Here is an 18,446-nt window from a genome sequence, read left to right as displayed (position 1 = left end):
GTGCCCATCAAACGTAGCCACTTGTGCCCATCAAACGCAGCCACTGTGCCCATCAAACGTAGCCACTTGTGCCCATCAAACGCAGCTACTGTGCCCATCAAGCGCAGCCACTGTGCCCATCAAACACAGCTGCTGTGCGCATCAAGCGCAGCTACTGTGCCATCAAACGCAGCTACTGTGCCCATCAAACGCAGCTACTGTGCCATCAAACGCAGCTACTGTGCCATCAAACGCAGCCCCTGTGCTCATCCAACGCAGCCACTGTGCCCATCAAACAATGACACTTTGCCGAAAAGTAGCCACTTTGCCCATCAAACGCTGACACTGTGCCCATCAAACGCAGCCACTGTGCCCATCAAACGCAGCCTCTGTGCTCATCCAACGCAGCCACTGTGCGAGAAAATGCAGCCACTTTGCCCATCAAACGCAGCCACTTTGCCCATCAAACGCAGCTACTGTGCCCATCATACGCAGCCACTGTGTCCATCAAATGCTGCTACTGTGCCAATCAAACGCAGCTACTGTGCCCATCAAACGCAGCCACTTTGCACATCAAACGCAGCCACTTTGCACATCAAACGCAGCCACTTTGCACATCAAACGCAGCCACTGTACCCCAAATGCTGACACTGTACCCATCAAACGCTGACACTGTTCCCATCAAACGCAGCCACTGTACCCATCAAACGCTGACACTGTGCCCATCAAACGCAGACACTGTGCCCATCAAACGCTGACACTGTGCCCATCAAACGCAGCCACTGTGCCCATCAAACGCTGACACTGTGCCCATCAAACGCTGACGCTGTGCCCATCAAACGCAGCCACTGTGCCCATCAAACGTTGACACTGTGCCCATCAAACGCAGCCACTGTGCCCATCAAACGCAGCCACTGTGCCCATCAAACGCAGCCACTGCTCATCCAACGCAGCCACTGCGCCCATCAAACGCAGCCACTGTGCCCATCAAACACAGCCACTGTGCCCATCAAACGCAGCTACTATGCCCATCAAACGCAGCCACTTTGCACATCAAACAAAGCCACTGTACCCCAAATGCTGCCACTGTGCCCAAAATACTGCCACTGTGCCCCAAGTGTTGCCACTGTGCCCCCTGTCTGCCTGGCACTTACCTTGTCTCGGGTGGGCAGCAGGTGACTGCGGCAGGTGGCGAGCGGTGTCCGGTGTCCCCCATTTCTTCCCCGACCCCATTTCTTCTCGTCCTCTGCTATAATTGGATGCCTCATAGGCGTCCAATCACAGCGCCTGTCGTTTCAGCCAATCAGGTGACAGATAACACAGACCCGACACACCTGATTGGCTGAAAGGGGGTTCAATGTTAGCGAAGCAAATTCCTTTGTTTTGCTAACACACAGCTGAGTGAGAAGCGAACGAACAGCGTTGCGCCCGCTTCTCACATTTTTGGACGCCTACTAGAGCCAATTGCTTTAATCAGGTGCTTCCAAAAAAAAAAAACACTGCTGTAATTCAGGTGCCCGAAAAGGGTCCGGACACCTGAATAGGGGGTGTCATCAGCGACCAAAGATAGATTCATGCAATGCATGAATCTATGGGGATTAGAGTGGTGCAGGAGAGTGGGGGCGGCGCTCCTGCGCCCTTTATGGACGCACCGCCGCTGGTTATTTGTATGTTTACCAGGTGTAAATAAAATGAAAAAACTGAAAATACAAAACAAATGCAGCCACCACACCAAGGACTAGTAATTCGCAACATTGGCCCAGATTCAGGTACATTTGCGTTTTATTTGCGGAGGCACAGGGCAACGATTTTGCCCTGCGCCCACGCAAATATTTTGCGCTGCCCTCGATTCACGGAGCAGTAGCTCCGTAAATTGCGAGGGCGCGCCGGCAAAATTGCCCGGCGTAAGCGCGCGCAATGTAAATGATCCCGCCGGGGGCGGGAATCATTTAAATTAGGCGCGCTCCCACGCCGAGCGTAGAGCGCATGCTCCGTCGGGAAACTTTCCCGACGTGCATTGCGGCAAATGACGTCGTAAGGACGTCATTTGCTTCAAAGTGAACGTGAATGGCGTCCAGCGCCATTCACGAATCACTTACGCAAACGACGTAAAATTTGAACGTCGCGACGCGGGAAGGGCGGTATACTTTAGCATTGGCTGCCCCTTACGCTAAAGACGCCGTACGGAAAATCCGTAACTTGCGTACGCAGGGCCCGCGCAACTTTGTGAATCGGTGTTAGTATGCAATTTGCATACTATACGCTGATCACAATGGGAGCGCCCCCTAGCGGCCAACGCAAGAATGCAGCCTAAAATCAGCGTGGCATAAGAGCCTTATGCCACGCAGATTTTAGGCTGCAGTCGGCGTTACGATGTTCCTGAATCAGGAGCATTCGTAACGCCGGCGCAAGTAAGCAATTGCGCTGCGTAACCTATGGTTACGCAGGCGCAATTGCTTACTGAATCTGGGCCATTATATATTTTTTATGTCCGTAAACTCCAAGTATTCAGAAGGTTCTCCTAAGAATCCTCAGGCGGTGTAGCCGCATCATTCATCAGATGTATGAAGACCGCTACATTGTATGTGTGAAGGCGACACGTCCGACTATCCTCACATCCCCTGATATCCAACGGAATATCCAGGAAATCTGAGGCTCTGCTCCTCCGGATACGTTTCCTGTGCTCAGAATCTGAAGTTTACATAGAGAGAGAATCTTCAAAGGCTTCTGTTCATTGTTTGTCTTCATTGTGTCAACAGCCACATGGCCGGTGTATCAAACCGGAGGAGATATCCGAGTATGAGGAGCAACCAAAGTGCCGGTTATAGGGTCACATGAGCAGTGGCGGCTGGTGCTCAAAATTTTCGGGGGGGGGGGGGCGCAAACGAAAAAAAAAAAACTAAGAAAAAAATTGCAGCCTCACTGTGCCCATCAAATGCAGCCACTGTGCCATCAATTGTCACCACTGTGCCATCAATTGTCACCACTATGCCATGCCATCAAACTGAGCCACTGTGCCATCAATTGTCACCACTGTGCCATGCCAACAACTGCAGTCACTATGCCATCAATTCGCACCACTGTGCCATGCCATCAAACGCAGCCACTGTGCCATGCCATCAAACGCAGCCAATGTGCCATCAATTATCACCACTGTGCCATGCCATCAAATGCAGTCACTATGCCATCAATTCGCACCACTGTGCCATGCCGTCAAACGCAGTCACTTTGCCATGCCATCAAACGCAGTCACTGTGCCATGCCATCAAACACAGCCACTGTGCCATCAATTGTCACCACTGTGCCATGACATCAAACGCAGCCACTGTGCCCCTCAATTGTCGCCACTGTGCCCATTGTTGCCACTGTGCATGTCACTGTGCCCTTTAATTGTTGCCACTGTGCCCATTGTCACCACTGTGCCCATTGATGCTACTGTGCCCTTTGTTGCCACTGTGCCCTTTGTTGCCACTGTGCCCATTGTCACCTCTGTGCCCATCGTCGCCGCTGTGCCCTGTAAAATGCACTTACCTTTCTCCTTCCACGTCCCTCGATGTCTTTTCCCGCCTTAGTGACGCTTCAGCCAATCAGCTTACCGATAACCAGAATCGGCGAACCTGATTGGCTGAGACCCTGTGAACCTGAAAGTCTGATGGGGCATACACATATCTGATGAGAAGCTCCCATCGAACTTTTTCCATCTGAAAATCCGACCGTGTGTACGCAGCATTAGACTTTTTGTACAGGAACAAGGGTAGCAGATATGAGGCAACAGGGTACAGGATGTAGGGCAGGATCGACACCAGGGAACAATTTGACTCAGGATAACTCAGCAAGCATGGATCTAGCTATCAGGCAGACTAGTAGAGGAGGGACTAAATACCCTTCCAGCAGCCAGCATCAGATGAAGACTGATTACTGGGGTCAGCTGGCTGATGGAAGATACTTGCTGGTAGACACCAGAACTACAGTCTTCTGCCCTGGAAACTACAGTGCCACCAGCAGGTGATCCAGGTTCTGACACTATGGAGGAGATTTATCAAAACTGATTCACACAGTATTTGGTGCAGCTGTGCAAAGTAACCAGTCAGCTTCTAGATTTTATTGTCAAATCTTAATTGAACAAGCTGATGTTAGAAGCCGATTGACTACCATGCACAGCTGCACCAGATTCTGTGTGCACCAGTTTTAGCAAATCCCCCCCTCTGTCTCAGTGTGGAGGTGGCCATCTTGGTTGAGGCAGGGCTATGCTTCCTCGCGTCAAAGCCTCCAGCAAGAAGAACAGGTGATATAATCAAATCCAGAGGCGGCTCTAGGCTTTGTGAGGCCTTAAGCAAAGCTTAGACACAGGGGGCCCCAAATTCAAACAAATAAAATGGCTGTAGAAAGATGCACGGATCTAGCACAAAGTGGTTGAGCAGAGACAAATTAGGTGGCCGCGAGGCCCCTGTGAGTGCGAGGCCTTAGGCGACCGCCTAATTAAAGAGCTACCTCTGATCAAATCTTTTTTTTGAATTCACGTCCACAGGGTCTGCCTTTTATCACTTTTCAATATTCATATATAAGTTGTATAAACGGCTTCACAGTATCAATAAGGCCCAATAACCCACTCATTTATCAAGCTTTTGCATTATTTTAATATGAGCTATGGACAATGTTTTTTTGCACCTTTATTTTTTATTTACTGCATGGGAGTGTGACCCACTTACTGACCCTGGAATCTGAAATCTTGGTCACTGTTAATATGTCATCAAATAAGGTATAAACATTAACTCTGCAGTCCAGTTTGGGAATGGGAGGGGGAGGGGAGGGGGATGGGGGGTTAATGGGCCAGTAAGTGGAACACAGCTTTATGTGCCATTGCCCTTTGCTGTTGCTTTGCAGCCCGCTTATCAGAATTGCAAAATATGTGCAGAGTTGGCATATAATGAGGGCACTGCCACTCCCAGCGTTGGTATTCACAATCCCAGACTCTGTTCTATATTCATAGATCTACCAACGCTGCATCTGAAATGGATTTACACATCAGCTTTATATGACCGAGGCCTTGTGATAAGAAATGGAACCCCATGTACTTATGTACTAATATCTGTAATTAATGCTATTATTATAAGATACTAGTGAGCCAGATAGTTATTCATTTCTTTGGCAAGTTTCAGAAGGGAACAGTATCAGATATTACTGAACATCTCTGTGATTTTTCAGTAATGTTCTTTTACTTTTATTTTTAATTTTAATTTTATTTTACCCTTTTCTTTTTACTTTTTTTTTTTTTTTTTTACTTTTTCTTTTAATTTCCTTTTACTTTGAATTTTCTTTGACTTTTCTTTTTCTTCGACTTTTCTTTTTCTTCGACTTTTCTTTTTCTTCGACTTTTCTTTTTCTTCGACTTTTCTTTTTCTTTGAATTTTCTTTTAATTTCCTTTTACTTTGACTTTTTCTTAGAATTTTCTTTTAATTTCCTTTTACTTTTATTTTTGTTTGACTTTTTCTTTGACTTTTCTTTTTCTTTGACTTTTCTTTGACTTTGACTTTTCTTTGACTTTGACTTTTCTTTGACTTTGACTTTTCTTTGACTTTGACTTTTCTTTGACTTTGACTTTTCTTTGACTTTGACTTTTCTTTGACTTTGATGTGTCTTTGACTTTGATTTGTCTTTGACTTTGATTTGTCTTTGACTTTGATTTGTCTTTGACTTTGATTTTTCTTTAAATTTCCTTTTACTTTGATTTTTCTTTTTCTTTGACTTTTTCTTTGACTTTTTCTTTGACTTTTACTTTTCTTTTACTTTTCTTTTACTTTTCTTTTACTTTTCTTTTACTTTTATTTTACTTTTATTTTATTTTTATTTTATTTTTATTTTTCTTTGACTTTTTCTTTTAAAGGAGTTCTCTAAGCTAAAACTTTTAACCCCCGCTGTGCCCGGGCTGTAAAACTATACAAAATAAACTTTCACTTACCTGCCTACGATCCCCCGTTGTTCCGATATCGCCGTCCCGTTCTCCGGTCCTGGTCTGTTCCACTTCCTGCGGGTCGGTGACTCACAGTGCGCTCAGCCTATCAGCGGCCGCAGCAATGTCTAGTCGCGGCCGCTGATAGGCTGAGCGCACTGTGAGTCACCGACCCGCAGGAAGTGGAACAGACCGGGACCGGAGAACGGGACGGCGATATCGGAACAACGGGGGATCGTAGGCAGGTAAGTGAAAGTTTATTTTGTATAGTTTTACAGCCCGGGCACAGCGGGGGTTAAAAGTTTTAGCTTAGAGAACTCCTTTAATTTTCTTTATCTTCTAATTTTCATGAAATTTTTTTTTGCTTTTTAATTTAAGTAAATTGTAATTTTAATTTTATTTAAAATGTATTTAAATTAAATTTTCAATTTGAACTTTCTTCGACCTATTCTCAGTCATCATACTGACTAAAGCTGAACAATGAGAAAAACAAAAATGCTGCTTTGCAAAGGGGGCTTACCCCCGTACTGCACAGGTTAAATGCCGATTTAGGTCTAGGGACCAGAAAATCAGTTTCACTTATTCGATCTTCCCCTCCTGCAGGATCCTCTGCGCTGCAAAGCCGGTCCCTGCAGCCTATTTCCAACTACTTTCTGGTGGTTGCTGGTCCTCTGATATCATCAACGACAATGCAGAGCCCATAGCCCTGCACTGAACATGAGCATGTCATGAGCAGGGGCGGACTGACTATTCAGGCACTCGGGCACTGCACGAGGGCCCCATGCCACTAGGGGGCCCCATCAGGGTTGCCAGCCTCAGTAAAACCAGGGACAGTATGTAAAAATCAGTGTTTTTTAAAAATCCCAAGATTATAGCTGCCTCGCCTCTCCAGTACCTTTTCAGTATGTGTATTCTGTGTGTGTATACTGTGTATGTATACTATGTGTGTGTGTATACTGTGTATGTATACTATATGTTTGTGTGTGTATACTGTATGTGTGTGTGTGTATACTGTATGTGTGTGTGTGTATACTGTATGTGTGTGTGTGTATACTGTGTTGCCCCATAATCTCCTATTACCCGGGGTCCCCATGCAGGGCCGTTTGAAGACATTTGGGGGCCCCAGGCAAAAACTGTGACATTCAGTTTTTCATTTGAGAAGCGGGGGGGGGGGGGGTTGGCTATTTACCTCTATCCTCACACGCCGGCAGATGTTGGTGTCCGCACAGGGGCCCCAGCAGGGAGGGCCCTTGCCGCATCGCTGCGTCCTCCTGCAGTCCGGTCGGCCGTGTACCATATCGTACAGGAGATTCAATTTGCTGTTCCCGGGGCCGGACTGAAAGGGCGTGAACACTCAGTGTGTGCACTTCCTGTCAGTCCGGCCAGGAACAGGAACCTGATTCTCCTGTACCGCGCGGTTATGGTACACGGTCGACCGGACTGCAGGAGGACGCAGCGGTGCGGCAAGTGCCCTCCCTGCTGGGGCCCCTGGCCAGCCCGGGAGCCCCTGGCTAGCTCGGGGGCCCCAGGCAAATGCTTGCTTTGCCTGTCGGGTTCCAACGGGCCTGGCCCCATGAGTTGTCAGTCCGCCCCTGGTCATGAGTGACAGTCCACTGCCGGAGCGTAGAGAGAATGCGGTGCTGGCTGCCAGAGGAGCAATAGATTGGGCCCACAAGACCAACATGAGCAATTTACAAAAAAAGTTATATTCCAATTTGTACATTTGTCCTCTGCAAATGTGGCAATGACATTTTTTGTTTGATAGAATGTTTCCTATGTTGTTTGAAAGTTTTTCATTGATTTAAAATAGAATATACTGCATTCGACCACTAGCTGGGGCTAAGTACCATTTCCTTTGACACTTAGCTCCATCTAGTGGCCAAATTAAAGAAAAATATATTTTCTATTTTAAATCAATAAATAATAATAATAAATATTACAACATTTTTTTGTTTTTTTTTATAAATACACCCCTGTGTGTGAGTATTAATACTTTTATATCATGCAATTAATTATGATTATTAAGATTTACCTTAGACGCATTACCTTTAGAAACAGAGGGCCAGATTCACAGTAGAAATATGCCGGCGTATCTACTGAAACGCTGGCGTATTTTCAAATTTGCCGCGTCGTATCTTGATTTGGAATCCTCAAACCAAGATACGACGGCTTTTGGCATAGATCCGACAGGCGTACGGCTTCGGATCCTAGGTGTAATTCTCCGGCACCCGCTGGGTGGAGTTTGCGTCGTTTTCCAGCGTCGGGTATGCAAATTAGCTGTTTACGGCGATCCACGAAAGGTACACGCGTTCGTCGCAATCTCTTACGTCGTCGCTAGTCGGTTTTTCCCGTCGCAATCTTAAGCCTGCTATTTCATGGCTTAGATTTAGACCAGCCATGTTAAAGTATGGCCGTCGTTCCCGCGTCGAATTTCAATTTTTTTTTTTTTTTGCGTAAGACGTCCGGGAATACGAAAGTACGTTACGCACGTCGCCGTTCAAAAAACACGTCGGGGCGCCGTAATTTCGCGCAAAGCACGACGGGAAATTTCCAAACGGAGCATGCGCAGAACGTTCGGCGCGGGAACGCGCCTAATTTAAATGGTACACGCCCCATTTGAATTAGGCGGGATTGCGCCGGACGGCTTTACGCTACGCCGTCGAAAGTTTACACGCAAGTGCTTTGTGAATCAAGCACTTACGCTGGAAACTTGCGGCGGCGTAACGTAAATGAGTTACGTTACGCCGGAGCGCAGCTATGTGAATCTGGCCCAGACTTCTTGGGAATTTGTATAACAAGATTACCCATTCATGAATTATATTATTTTTGGTGTTCTTTATCGTGTATACAATGTAAATATATTCTATACTCGTATATACTGTATCTCCCTTAGTATTCTCTATGGGACCTAAACATCCCAGTGCCTGCCAGTCCACTTACAGGAAAATTCCAACAAGGTATTTCCAGGCCGGTATTCCGTCTATTTTTATAGGTGCTCCAGAGAATTGTCAGCCGCACTGTGACAAGGTATTTCTAGATATCACACGGCGCAGACCGGGGACATACACACCGCAAGCACGCTATAGACGCAAATATACATTGTGATCAGTGGCGGCTGGTGCTCAACATTTTTTGGGGGGGGGCACAAACGAAAAAGACAAAAATTGCAGCCTCACTGTGCCCATCAAACGCAGCCACTGTGCCATCAATTGTCACCACTGTGCCATGCCATCAAACGCAGCCACTGTGCCATCAATTGTCACCACTGTGCCATGCCATCAAACGCAGCCACTGTGCCATCAATTCGCACCACAGTGCCATGCCATCAAACGCAGCCACTGTGCCATCAATTGTCACCACTGTGCCATGCCATCAATTCGCACCACTGTGCCATGCCATCAAACTCAGCCACTGTGCCATGCCATCAAACTCAGCCACTGTGCCATGCCATCAAACGCAGCCACTGTGCCATGCCATCAAACGCAGCCACTGTGCCATGCCATCAAACGCAGCCACTATGCCATCAATTGTCACCACTGGTCCATGCCATCAAACGCAGCCACTGTGCCATCAATTGTCACCACTGTGCCATGCCATCAAACGCAGCCACTGTGCCATCAATTCGCACCACTGTGCCATGCCATCAAACGCAGCCACTGTGCCATCAATTGTCACCACTGTGCCATGCCATCAAACGCAGCCACTGTGCCATCAATTCGCACCACAGTGCCATGCCATCAAACGCAGCCACTGTGCCATCAATTGTCACCACTGTGCCATGCCATCAATTCGCACCACTGTGCCATGCCATCAAACTCAGCCACTGTGCCATGCCATCAAACTCAGCCACTGTGCCATGCCATCAAACGCAGCCACTGTGCCATGCCATCAAACGCAGCCACTGTGCCATGCCATCAAACGCAGCCACTATGCCATCAATTGTCACCACTGGTCCATGCCATCAAACGCAGCCACTGTGCCATCAATTGTCACCACTGTGCCATGCCATCAAACGCAGCCACTGTGCCATCAATTCGCACCACTGTGCCATGCCATCAAACGCAGCCACTGTGCCATCAATTGTCACCACTGTGCCATGCCATCAAACGCAGCCACTGTGCCATCAATTCGCACCACTGTGCCATGCCATCAAACGCAGCCACTGTGCCATCAATTGTCACCACTGTGCCATGCCATCAAACGCAGCCACTGTTTCATCAATTCGCACCACTGTGCCATGCCATCAAACGCAGCCACTGTGCCATGCCATCAAACGCAGCCACTGTGCCATCAATTCGCACCACTGTGCCATGCCATCAAACGCAGCCACTGTGCCATCAATTCGCATCACTGTGCAATGCCATCAAATGCAGCCACTGTGCCATGCCATCAAACGCAGCCACTGTGCCATGCCATCAAACGCAGCCACTGTGCCATGCCATCAAACGCAGCCACTGTGCCATCAATTGTCACCACTGTGCCATGCCATTAATTCGCACCACTGTGCCATGCCATCAAACTCAGCCACTGTGCCATGCCATCAAACTCAGCCACTGTGCCATGCCATCAAACGCAGCCACTGTGCCATGCCATCAAACGCAGCCACTGTGCCATGCCATCAAACGCAGCCACTATGCCATCAATTGTCACCACTGGTCCATGCCATCAAACGCAGCCACTGTGCCATCAATTGTCACCACTGTGCCATGCCATCAAACGCAGCCACTGTGCCATCAATTCGCACCACTGTGCCATGCCATCAAACGCAGCCACTGTGCCATCAATTGTCACCACTGTGCCATGCCATCAAACGCAGCCACTGTGCCATCAATTCGCACCACTGTGCCATGCCATCAAACGCAGCCACTGTGCCATCAATTGTCACCACTGTGCCATGCCATCAAACGCAGCCACTGTTTCATCAATTCGCACCACTGTGCCATGCCATCAAACGCAGCCACTGTGCCATGCCATCAAACGCAGCCACTGTGCCATCAATTCGCACCACTGTGCCATGCCATCAAACGCAGCCACTGTGCCATCAATTCGCATCACTGTGCAATGCCATCAAATGCAGCCACTGTGCCATGCCATCAAACGCAGCCACTGTGCCATGCCATCAAACGCAGCCACTGTTCCATGCCATCAAACGCAGCCACTGTGCCATCAATTGTCACCACTGTGCCATGCCATCAAAAGCAGCCACTGTGCCATCAATTCGCACCACTGTGCCATGCCATCAAACGCAGCCACTGTGCCATCAATTCGCAGCCACTGTGCCATGCCATCAAACGCAGCCACTGTGCCATGCCATCAAACGCAGCCACTGTGCCATCAATTGTCACCACTGTGCCATGCCATCAAAAGCAGCCACTGTGCCATCAATTCGCACCACTGTGCCATGCCATCAAACGCAGCCACTGTGCCATCAATTCGCAGCCACTGTGCCATGCCATCAAACGCAGCCACTGTGCCATGCCATCAAACGCAGCCACTGTGCCATCAATTGTCACCACTGTGCCATGCCATCAAACGCAGCCACTGTGCCATCAATTGTCACCACTGTGCCATGCCATCAAACGCAGCCACTGTGCCATCAATTGTCACCACTGTGCAATGCCATCAAATGCAGCCACTGTGCCATGCCATCAAATGCAGCCACTGTGCCATCAATTGTCACCACTGTTCCATGCCATCAAACGCAGCCACTGTGCCCATCTTTTGTCGCCACTGTGCCAATTGTCACCACTGTGCCCTTTAATTGTCGCCACTGTGCCCATTGATGTCACTGTGCCCTTTAATTGTCCCCACTGTGCCACATTGTCCCCACTGTGCCCATTCATGCCGTTGTGCCAATTGTCCCCATTGTCGTCACTGTGCCCTTCGTCGCTGCTGTGCCCTGTAAAATTCCCCTTCCCCATCCCCCTGCCCGGCACTTACCTTTACTGGAGTCAGCCATCCACGTCCCTCGATGTCTTCTCCCGCCCTCGATGATGCTTCAGCCAGTCAGGTTACCAATAGCCAGAACCGGTGAACCTGATTGGCTGAGACGCCTGTCAGTCTTATCCAAGGAACGCACCGCCGGTACGTCCCGAGGATAAGCATTCAGGAAGCCGACTACAGCTCTACTCGGAAAGCCTCTCAGAGGCGCTGGCCCTGATAGGCACTACCGTACAGCCAACCATCTGCCGTTATTCAGGTGGCCGGCGCTCTATGTCCAGCCATCTGAATAGACCAGCGGCAGCGGCGACAATACCATACATTCATGCAATGAATCTATGTTATTAGTCAGTGGCGGTGCGGAGCCAGAGGGGGCGGCGCTCCAGCGCCCTCTATGGACGAACCGCCGCTGAGTGTGATCATATACAGTGCTAACCAGGACTGTACAATACACACACCGACATGAGATCCGTTCTTCTGCAGAACATTCCGCTCACCCAGACATGGAAACTGAACGTCTCCCCATTAATAGAGAAATTTCACAGATTTGGAAGATCACCAATCACCCCGAGATTAGATCATTACAAATCAGAGTACGTGAAAGGAGCAAGGCTTACATAATCTATCTATCTGCCTTTCTAGGACGGGAAAGGACCTGGGGGTCCTAGTAGATGATAGGCTCAGCAATGGGAGAGGGAGGAGCTCAGGTATGAGGGAGGGAGGAGCTCAGGTACGGGGGGGGGGGGAGCCTCTGGGGGGGGTCTAGGATGGAAAATGACCTGGGGGTCCTAGTAGATGATAGGCTCAGCAATGCCAAGCTGCTGCTAACAAAGCAAACAGAATATTGGCAATAAAAAGGGCATTTACTCCAGAGATAAAACGATAATTCTCCCGCTCTACAAGACTCTGGTCTGGCCGCACCTGGAGTATGCTGTCCAGTTCTGGGCACCAGTCCTCAGGAAGGATGTGCTGGAAATGGAGCGAGTACAAAGAAGGGCAACAAAGCTAATAAAGGGTCTGGAGGATATTAGTGATGAGGAAAGGTTGTGAGCTCTAATTTTATTCTCTCTGGAGAAGAGACGATGGGAGGGGAGATGATTTCAATTTACAAATTCCGTACTGGTGACCCCACAATAGGGAGAAAACATTTCCGCGGAAGGGAGTTTAACAAGACTCTTGGCCACTCATTAAAATTAGAAGAAAAGAGGTTTAACCTTAAACTATGTAGAGGGTTCTTTACTGTAAGAGCGGCAAGGATGTGGAATTCCCTTCCACAGGCGGTGGTCTCAGCGGGGGAGGAGCATCGATAGTTTCAAAAAACTTTTAGATACAGTGGGGATCGGAAAGTTTGGGCACCTCAGGTAAAAATTTGTATTAATGTGCATAACGAAGCCAAGGAAAGATGGAAAAATCTCCAAAGGCATCAAATTACAGATTAGACATTCTTATAATATGTCAAAAAAAGTTAGATTTTATTTCCATCATTTACACTTTCAAAATGACAGAAAACCAAAAAATGGTGTCTGCAAAAGTTTGGGCACCCTGCAGAATTTCTAGCATGCCCCGCCCCCTTTGCAGAGCTGAGAGCTGCCAGTGTCATGGATTGTTCTCAATCATCGTCTGGGAAGACCAGGTGATGTCAATCTCAAAGGTTTTAAATGCCCAGACTCATCTGACCCTCCCCCAACAATCAGCACCATGGGTTCTTCTAAGCAGTTGTCTAGAAAACTGAAAGTGAAAATAGTTGTCGCTCACAAAGCTGGAGAAGCTATAAGAAGATAGCAAAGCGTTTTCAGATATCAATATCCTCTGTTCGGAATGTAATTAAGAAATGGCAGTCATCAGGAACAGTGGAAGGTAAAGCAAGATCTGGAAGACCAAGAAAAATATCAGACAGAACAGCTCGCAGGATTGTGAGAAAAGCAATTCAAAACCCACGTTTGACGGCACGATCCCTCCAGAAAGATCTGGCAGACACTGGAGTTGTGGTACACTATTCCACTATAAAGAGATACTTGTACAAATAATGGCCCAGATTCAGGTACATTTGTGCTTTATTTGCGGAGGCACAGGGCAACGATTTTGCCCTGCGCCCCCGCAAATATTTTGCGCTGCCCTCGATTCACGGAGCAGTAGCTCCGTAAATTGCGAGGGCGTGCCGGCAAAATTGCCCGGCGTAAGTGCGCGCAATGTAAATGATCCCGCCGGGGGCGTGAATCATTTAAATTAGGCGCGCTCCCGCACCGAGTGTAGAGAGCATGCTCCGTCGGGAAACTTTCCCGACGTGCATTGCGGCAAATGACGTCACAAGGACGTCATTTGCTTCAAAGTGAACGTGAATGGCGTCCAGCGCCATTCACGATTCACTTACACAAAGGACGTAGATTTTAAATATCGCGACGCGGGAACGTGGGTATCCTATAGCATTGGCTGCGCCTGCTATAAGATGTGTAACCTTACGCGAAACCCGACGTACGCAAACTACGTAATTTGCGTACGCAGGGCTCGCGCAACGTTGTGAATCGGTGTTAGTATGCAATTTGCATACTATACACAGATCACAATGGGAGCGCCCCCTAGCGGCCAAAGCAAGAATGCAGCCTAAAATCTGCGTGGCATAAGAGCCTTATGCCACGCAGATTTTAAGCCGCAGTCTGCGTAGCGATGTTCCTGAATCAGGAGCATTCGCTACGCCGGAGCAAGTAAGCAATTGCGCTGTGTAACCTATGGTTACACAGGCGCAATTGCTTCTTGAATCTGGCCCCTGGTCTTCATGGAAGAGTCATCAGAAGAAAACCTCTTCTACGTCCTCACCACAAAAATCAGCGTTTGAACTTTGCAAATGAACATATAGACAAGCCTGATGCATTTTGGAAACAAGTTCTGTGGACCGATGAGGTTAAAATAGAACTTTTTGGCCGGAATGAGCAAAGGTACGTTTGGAGAAGAAAGGGCACAGAATTTAATGAAAAGAACCTCTGTCCAACTGTGAAGCATGGGGGTGGATCAATCATGCTTTGGGGTTGTATTGCAGCCGGTGGCACAGGGAACATTTCACAAGTAGAAGGAAAAATGGATTCAATAAAATTTAGCACATTTTGGATGGTAACTTGATGCCATCTGTGAAAAAGCTGAAGTTAAAGAGAGGATGGCTTCTACAAATGGATAATGATCCTAAACACACCTCAAAATCCACGGGGGATTACATCAAGAGGCGTAAACTGAAGGTTTTGCCATGGCCTTCACAATCTCCTGACCTCAACATAATTGAAAATCTATGGATAGACCTTAAAAGAGCCGTGCGTGACAGACAGCCCAGAAATCTCAAAGAACTGGAAGACTTTTGTAAGGGAGAATGGGCAAAGATCCCTCAAACAAGAATGGAAAGACTCTTGGCTGGCTACAAAAAGCGTTTACAAGCCGTGATACTTGCCAAAGGGGGCAGTACAAGATATTAACTCTGCAGGGTGCCCAAACTTTTGCAGACGCCATTTTTTTTGTTTTCTGTCATTTTGAAAGTGTAAATGATGGAAATAAAATGTAACTTTTTTTGACATATTATAAGAATGTCTGATCTGTAATTTGATGCCTTTTGGAGATTTTTCCATCTTTCCTTGGCTTCGTTATGCACATTAATACAAATTTTTACCTGGGGTGCCCAAACTTTCCATCCCCACTGTAAGCACATGAGCGACCACAACATACAGGGATATACAATGCAATACTGACATATAAATCACACACACAGGATGAAGTTGATGGACTTGTGTCTTTTTTCAGCCCCCCTTACATCAAGGGTCCCCATTAGATCCACCTTACATCTGGGGTCCCCATTAGATCCACCTTACATCTGGGGTCCCCATTAGAGTCCCCCTTACATCAAGGGTCCCCATTAGAGCCCCCCTTACTTTAGGTGTCCCTGATTAGAGTCCCCCTTACATCAGGGGTCCCCATTAGATCCACCTTACATCAGGGGTCCCCATTAGAGTGCCCTTTACATCAAGGGTCCAAATTAGAGCCCCCCCTTACATCAGGTGTCCCCGATTAGAGTCCCCCTTACATCAGGTGTCCCCATTAGATCCACCTTACATAAGGGGTCCCCATTAGAGTTCCCTTTACATCAAGGGTCCCCATTAGAGCCCCCCTTACATCAGGTGTCCCCGATTAGAGTCCCCCTTACATCAGGTGTCCCCATTAGAGTCCCCCTTACATCAGGTGTCCCTATTAGAGTCCCCCTTACATCAAGGGTCCCCATTAGATCCATCCACCTTACATCTGGGGTCCCCATTAGAGTCCCCTTTACATCAAGGGTCCAAATTAGAGCCCCCCCTTACATCGGGTGTCCCCAATTAGAGTCCCCCTTACATCAGGTGTCCCCATTAGAGTCCCCTTTACATCAAGGGTCCAAATTAGAGCCCCCCCTTACATCAGGTGTCCCCAATTAGAGTCCCCTTTACATCAGGTGTCCCCCTTACATCAAGGGTCCCCCTTAGATCCACCTTACATAAGGGGTCTCCATTAGAGTTCCCTTTACATCAAGGGTCCCCATTAGAGCCCCCCCTTACATCAGGTGTCCCCATTAGAGTCCCTCCTACATCAGGGGTCCCTATTAGAGTCCACCTAATATCAGGGGTCTCCATTAGAGTCCCCCTTACTTTAGGGGTCCCCATCAGGTGTCTGCAACAAACTACCCCTTTGGTATCTAGTGTCCCCACCAAAATGCCCCCTTACATCAGGTGTCCCCATCAGAGTCCCCCTTACATCAGGTGTCCCCATCAGAGTCCCCCTTACATCAGGTGTCCCCATCAGAGTCCCCCTTACATCAGGTGTCCCCCATCAGAGTACCCCTTACATCAGGTGTCCCCATCAGAGTCCCCCTTACATCAGGTGTCCCCCATCAGAGTACCCCTTACATCAGGTGTCCCCATCAGAGTCCCCCTTACATCAGGTGTCCCCATCAGAGTCCCCCTTACATCAGGTGTCCCCATCAGAGTCCCCCTTACATCAGGTGTCCCCATCAGAGTCCCCCTTACATCAGGTGTCCCCATCAGAGTCCCCCTTACATCAGGTGTCCCCCATCAGAGTCCCCCCTAACATCAGGTGTGCACAGCGCTGGGTGCGGTAGCTCAGCGGTGGCCACTTACCGGTGTTGTTCTGCTGGCAGTCCTGAGGGTTACACTTCTGGACGTTCTCCGGCCACGGCTCGTGGTCACACAGATTATTATCTTCCTCGGCCGCCCCCGTTCTCTTGTTCACGCACTTCACCTGGCGGCGCTGGACTCCGCCTCCGCAGGAAGCTGTGCACTGAATGCAGCCAAAGCGTGAAGACAGCCCGGGAAAGAGAAGAGGGTGCAAAGTGTGAGGTGCGCGGACCTAACCCCAGCGCCATCCGTGCTGCATGAAGCTGGTAAATCTCGCAGCCTTCTAGCTGTGCAGAGTGAAGTATATCCATAGATGTCCCCATACCACACTTACCTGGCCCCAGGGCCCCACAGCCCACGTAGTGCATGGATGTTCATTACAGGGGCGGCTGCCGTTGGGTTTCAGACTTTCATCGCAGCGACCGGTCTGAGGGCAGGTGACCAACCTCTGCTGCATTCCACCGCCGCACTCCTCCGAGCACTGCAGGGGCACACAAAGTGAAGACATGAGACCGCAGTACTGCCTGCCAGAGACTGGGAACCACATGAGGAGTAACCAGGTGTTAGCCTGATCAGCACACAAGATATTGTTACATGCAATGAGTGGAAACAATGAAAAGCAAAGTAATCTGATCCAAAACAGCAACACGTATCTCATAACTTGCTATAGTGTTCAATTATATCAGAAGTATTGAGTGCCCTTTATATCAGGTGTCCCCATCAGAGTCCCCCCTACATCAGGGTCCCCATCAGAGTCCCCCCTTACATCAGTGTTCCCATCAGAGTGTCCCCTTACATCATGTGTTCCCATCAGAGTACCCCTTACATCAGGTGTTCCCATCAGACTCCCTACTTACATCAGTGTTCCCATCAGAGTCCCCCCTTACATCAGATGTCCCCATTAGAGTCCCCCCTTACATCAGATGTCCCCATTAGAGTGCCCCCTTATATCAGGTGTCCCCATCAGAGTCCCCCTTACATCAGGTGTCCCCATCAGATTCTCCCCTTATATCAGTGTTCCCATCAGAGTGTCCCTTATATCAGGTGTCCCCATCAGAGTCCCCTTTACTTTGGGTGTCCCCATCAGAGTGCCCCCCTTATATCAGGTGTTCCCATTAGAGTACCCCCTTACATCAGGTGTCCCCATCAGAGGGCCCCTTACATCAGGTGTCCCCATCAGAGTGCCGCCTCACATCAGGTGTTTCCATCAGAGTGCCCCCTTACATCAGATGTCCCCATCAGAGCATTCTTACATCAGGTGTCCCCATCAGAGGGCCCCTTACATCAGATGTCCTCATCAGAGTGCCCCCTTACATCAGATGTCCCCATCAGAGCATTCTTACATCAGGTGTCCCCATCAGAGTGCCCCTTTACATCAGATGTCCCCATCAGAGGGCCCCTTACATCAGGTGTCCCCATCAGAGTGCCGCCTCAC

General features: G+C 48.7%; 2 protein-coding genes across 13 annotated transcripts in view; both read right to left on the bottom strand.

The window, feature by feature from the left end:
- KIF23 (kinesin family member 23) overlaps positions 1 to 18,446 on the bottom strand; it is a 912,882-nt gene that overhangs the window by 298,823 nt on the left and 595,613 nt on the right. The gene's annotated exons all lie outside the window — the stretch shown is intronic.
- Positions 1 to 18,446, bottom strand: part of ADAMTS7 (ADAM metallopeptidase with thrombospondin type 1 motif 7) — a 228,485-nt gene that overhangs the window by 4,104 nt on the left and 205,935 nt on the right. Inside the window, exons 22-23 of the mRNA XM_040342211.1 lie at positions 17,346 to 17,492; positions 17,015 to 17,174 (exon numbers count right to left, since the gene is read on the bottom strand). Coding sequence (XP_040198145.1) covers positions 17,015 to 17,174; positions 17,346 to 17,492 — 307 coding nt within the window. The remainder of the gene's footprint in view (positions 1 to 17,014; positions 17,175 to 17,345; positions 17,493 to 18,446) is intronic.

Source organism: Rana temporaria, chromosome 3 (genome assembly GCF_905171775.1).
Source record: "Rana temporaria chromosome 3, aRanTem1.1, whole genome shotgun sequence".
NCBI lineage: Eukaryota > Metazoa > Chordata > Amphibia > Anura > Ranidae > Rana > Rana temporaria.
This window is presented reverse-complemented; position numbering and strand designations above follow the sequence as displayed.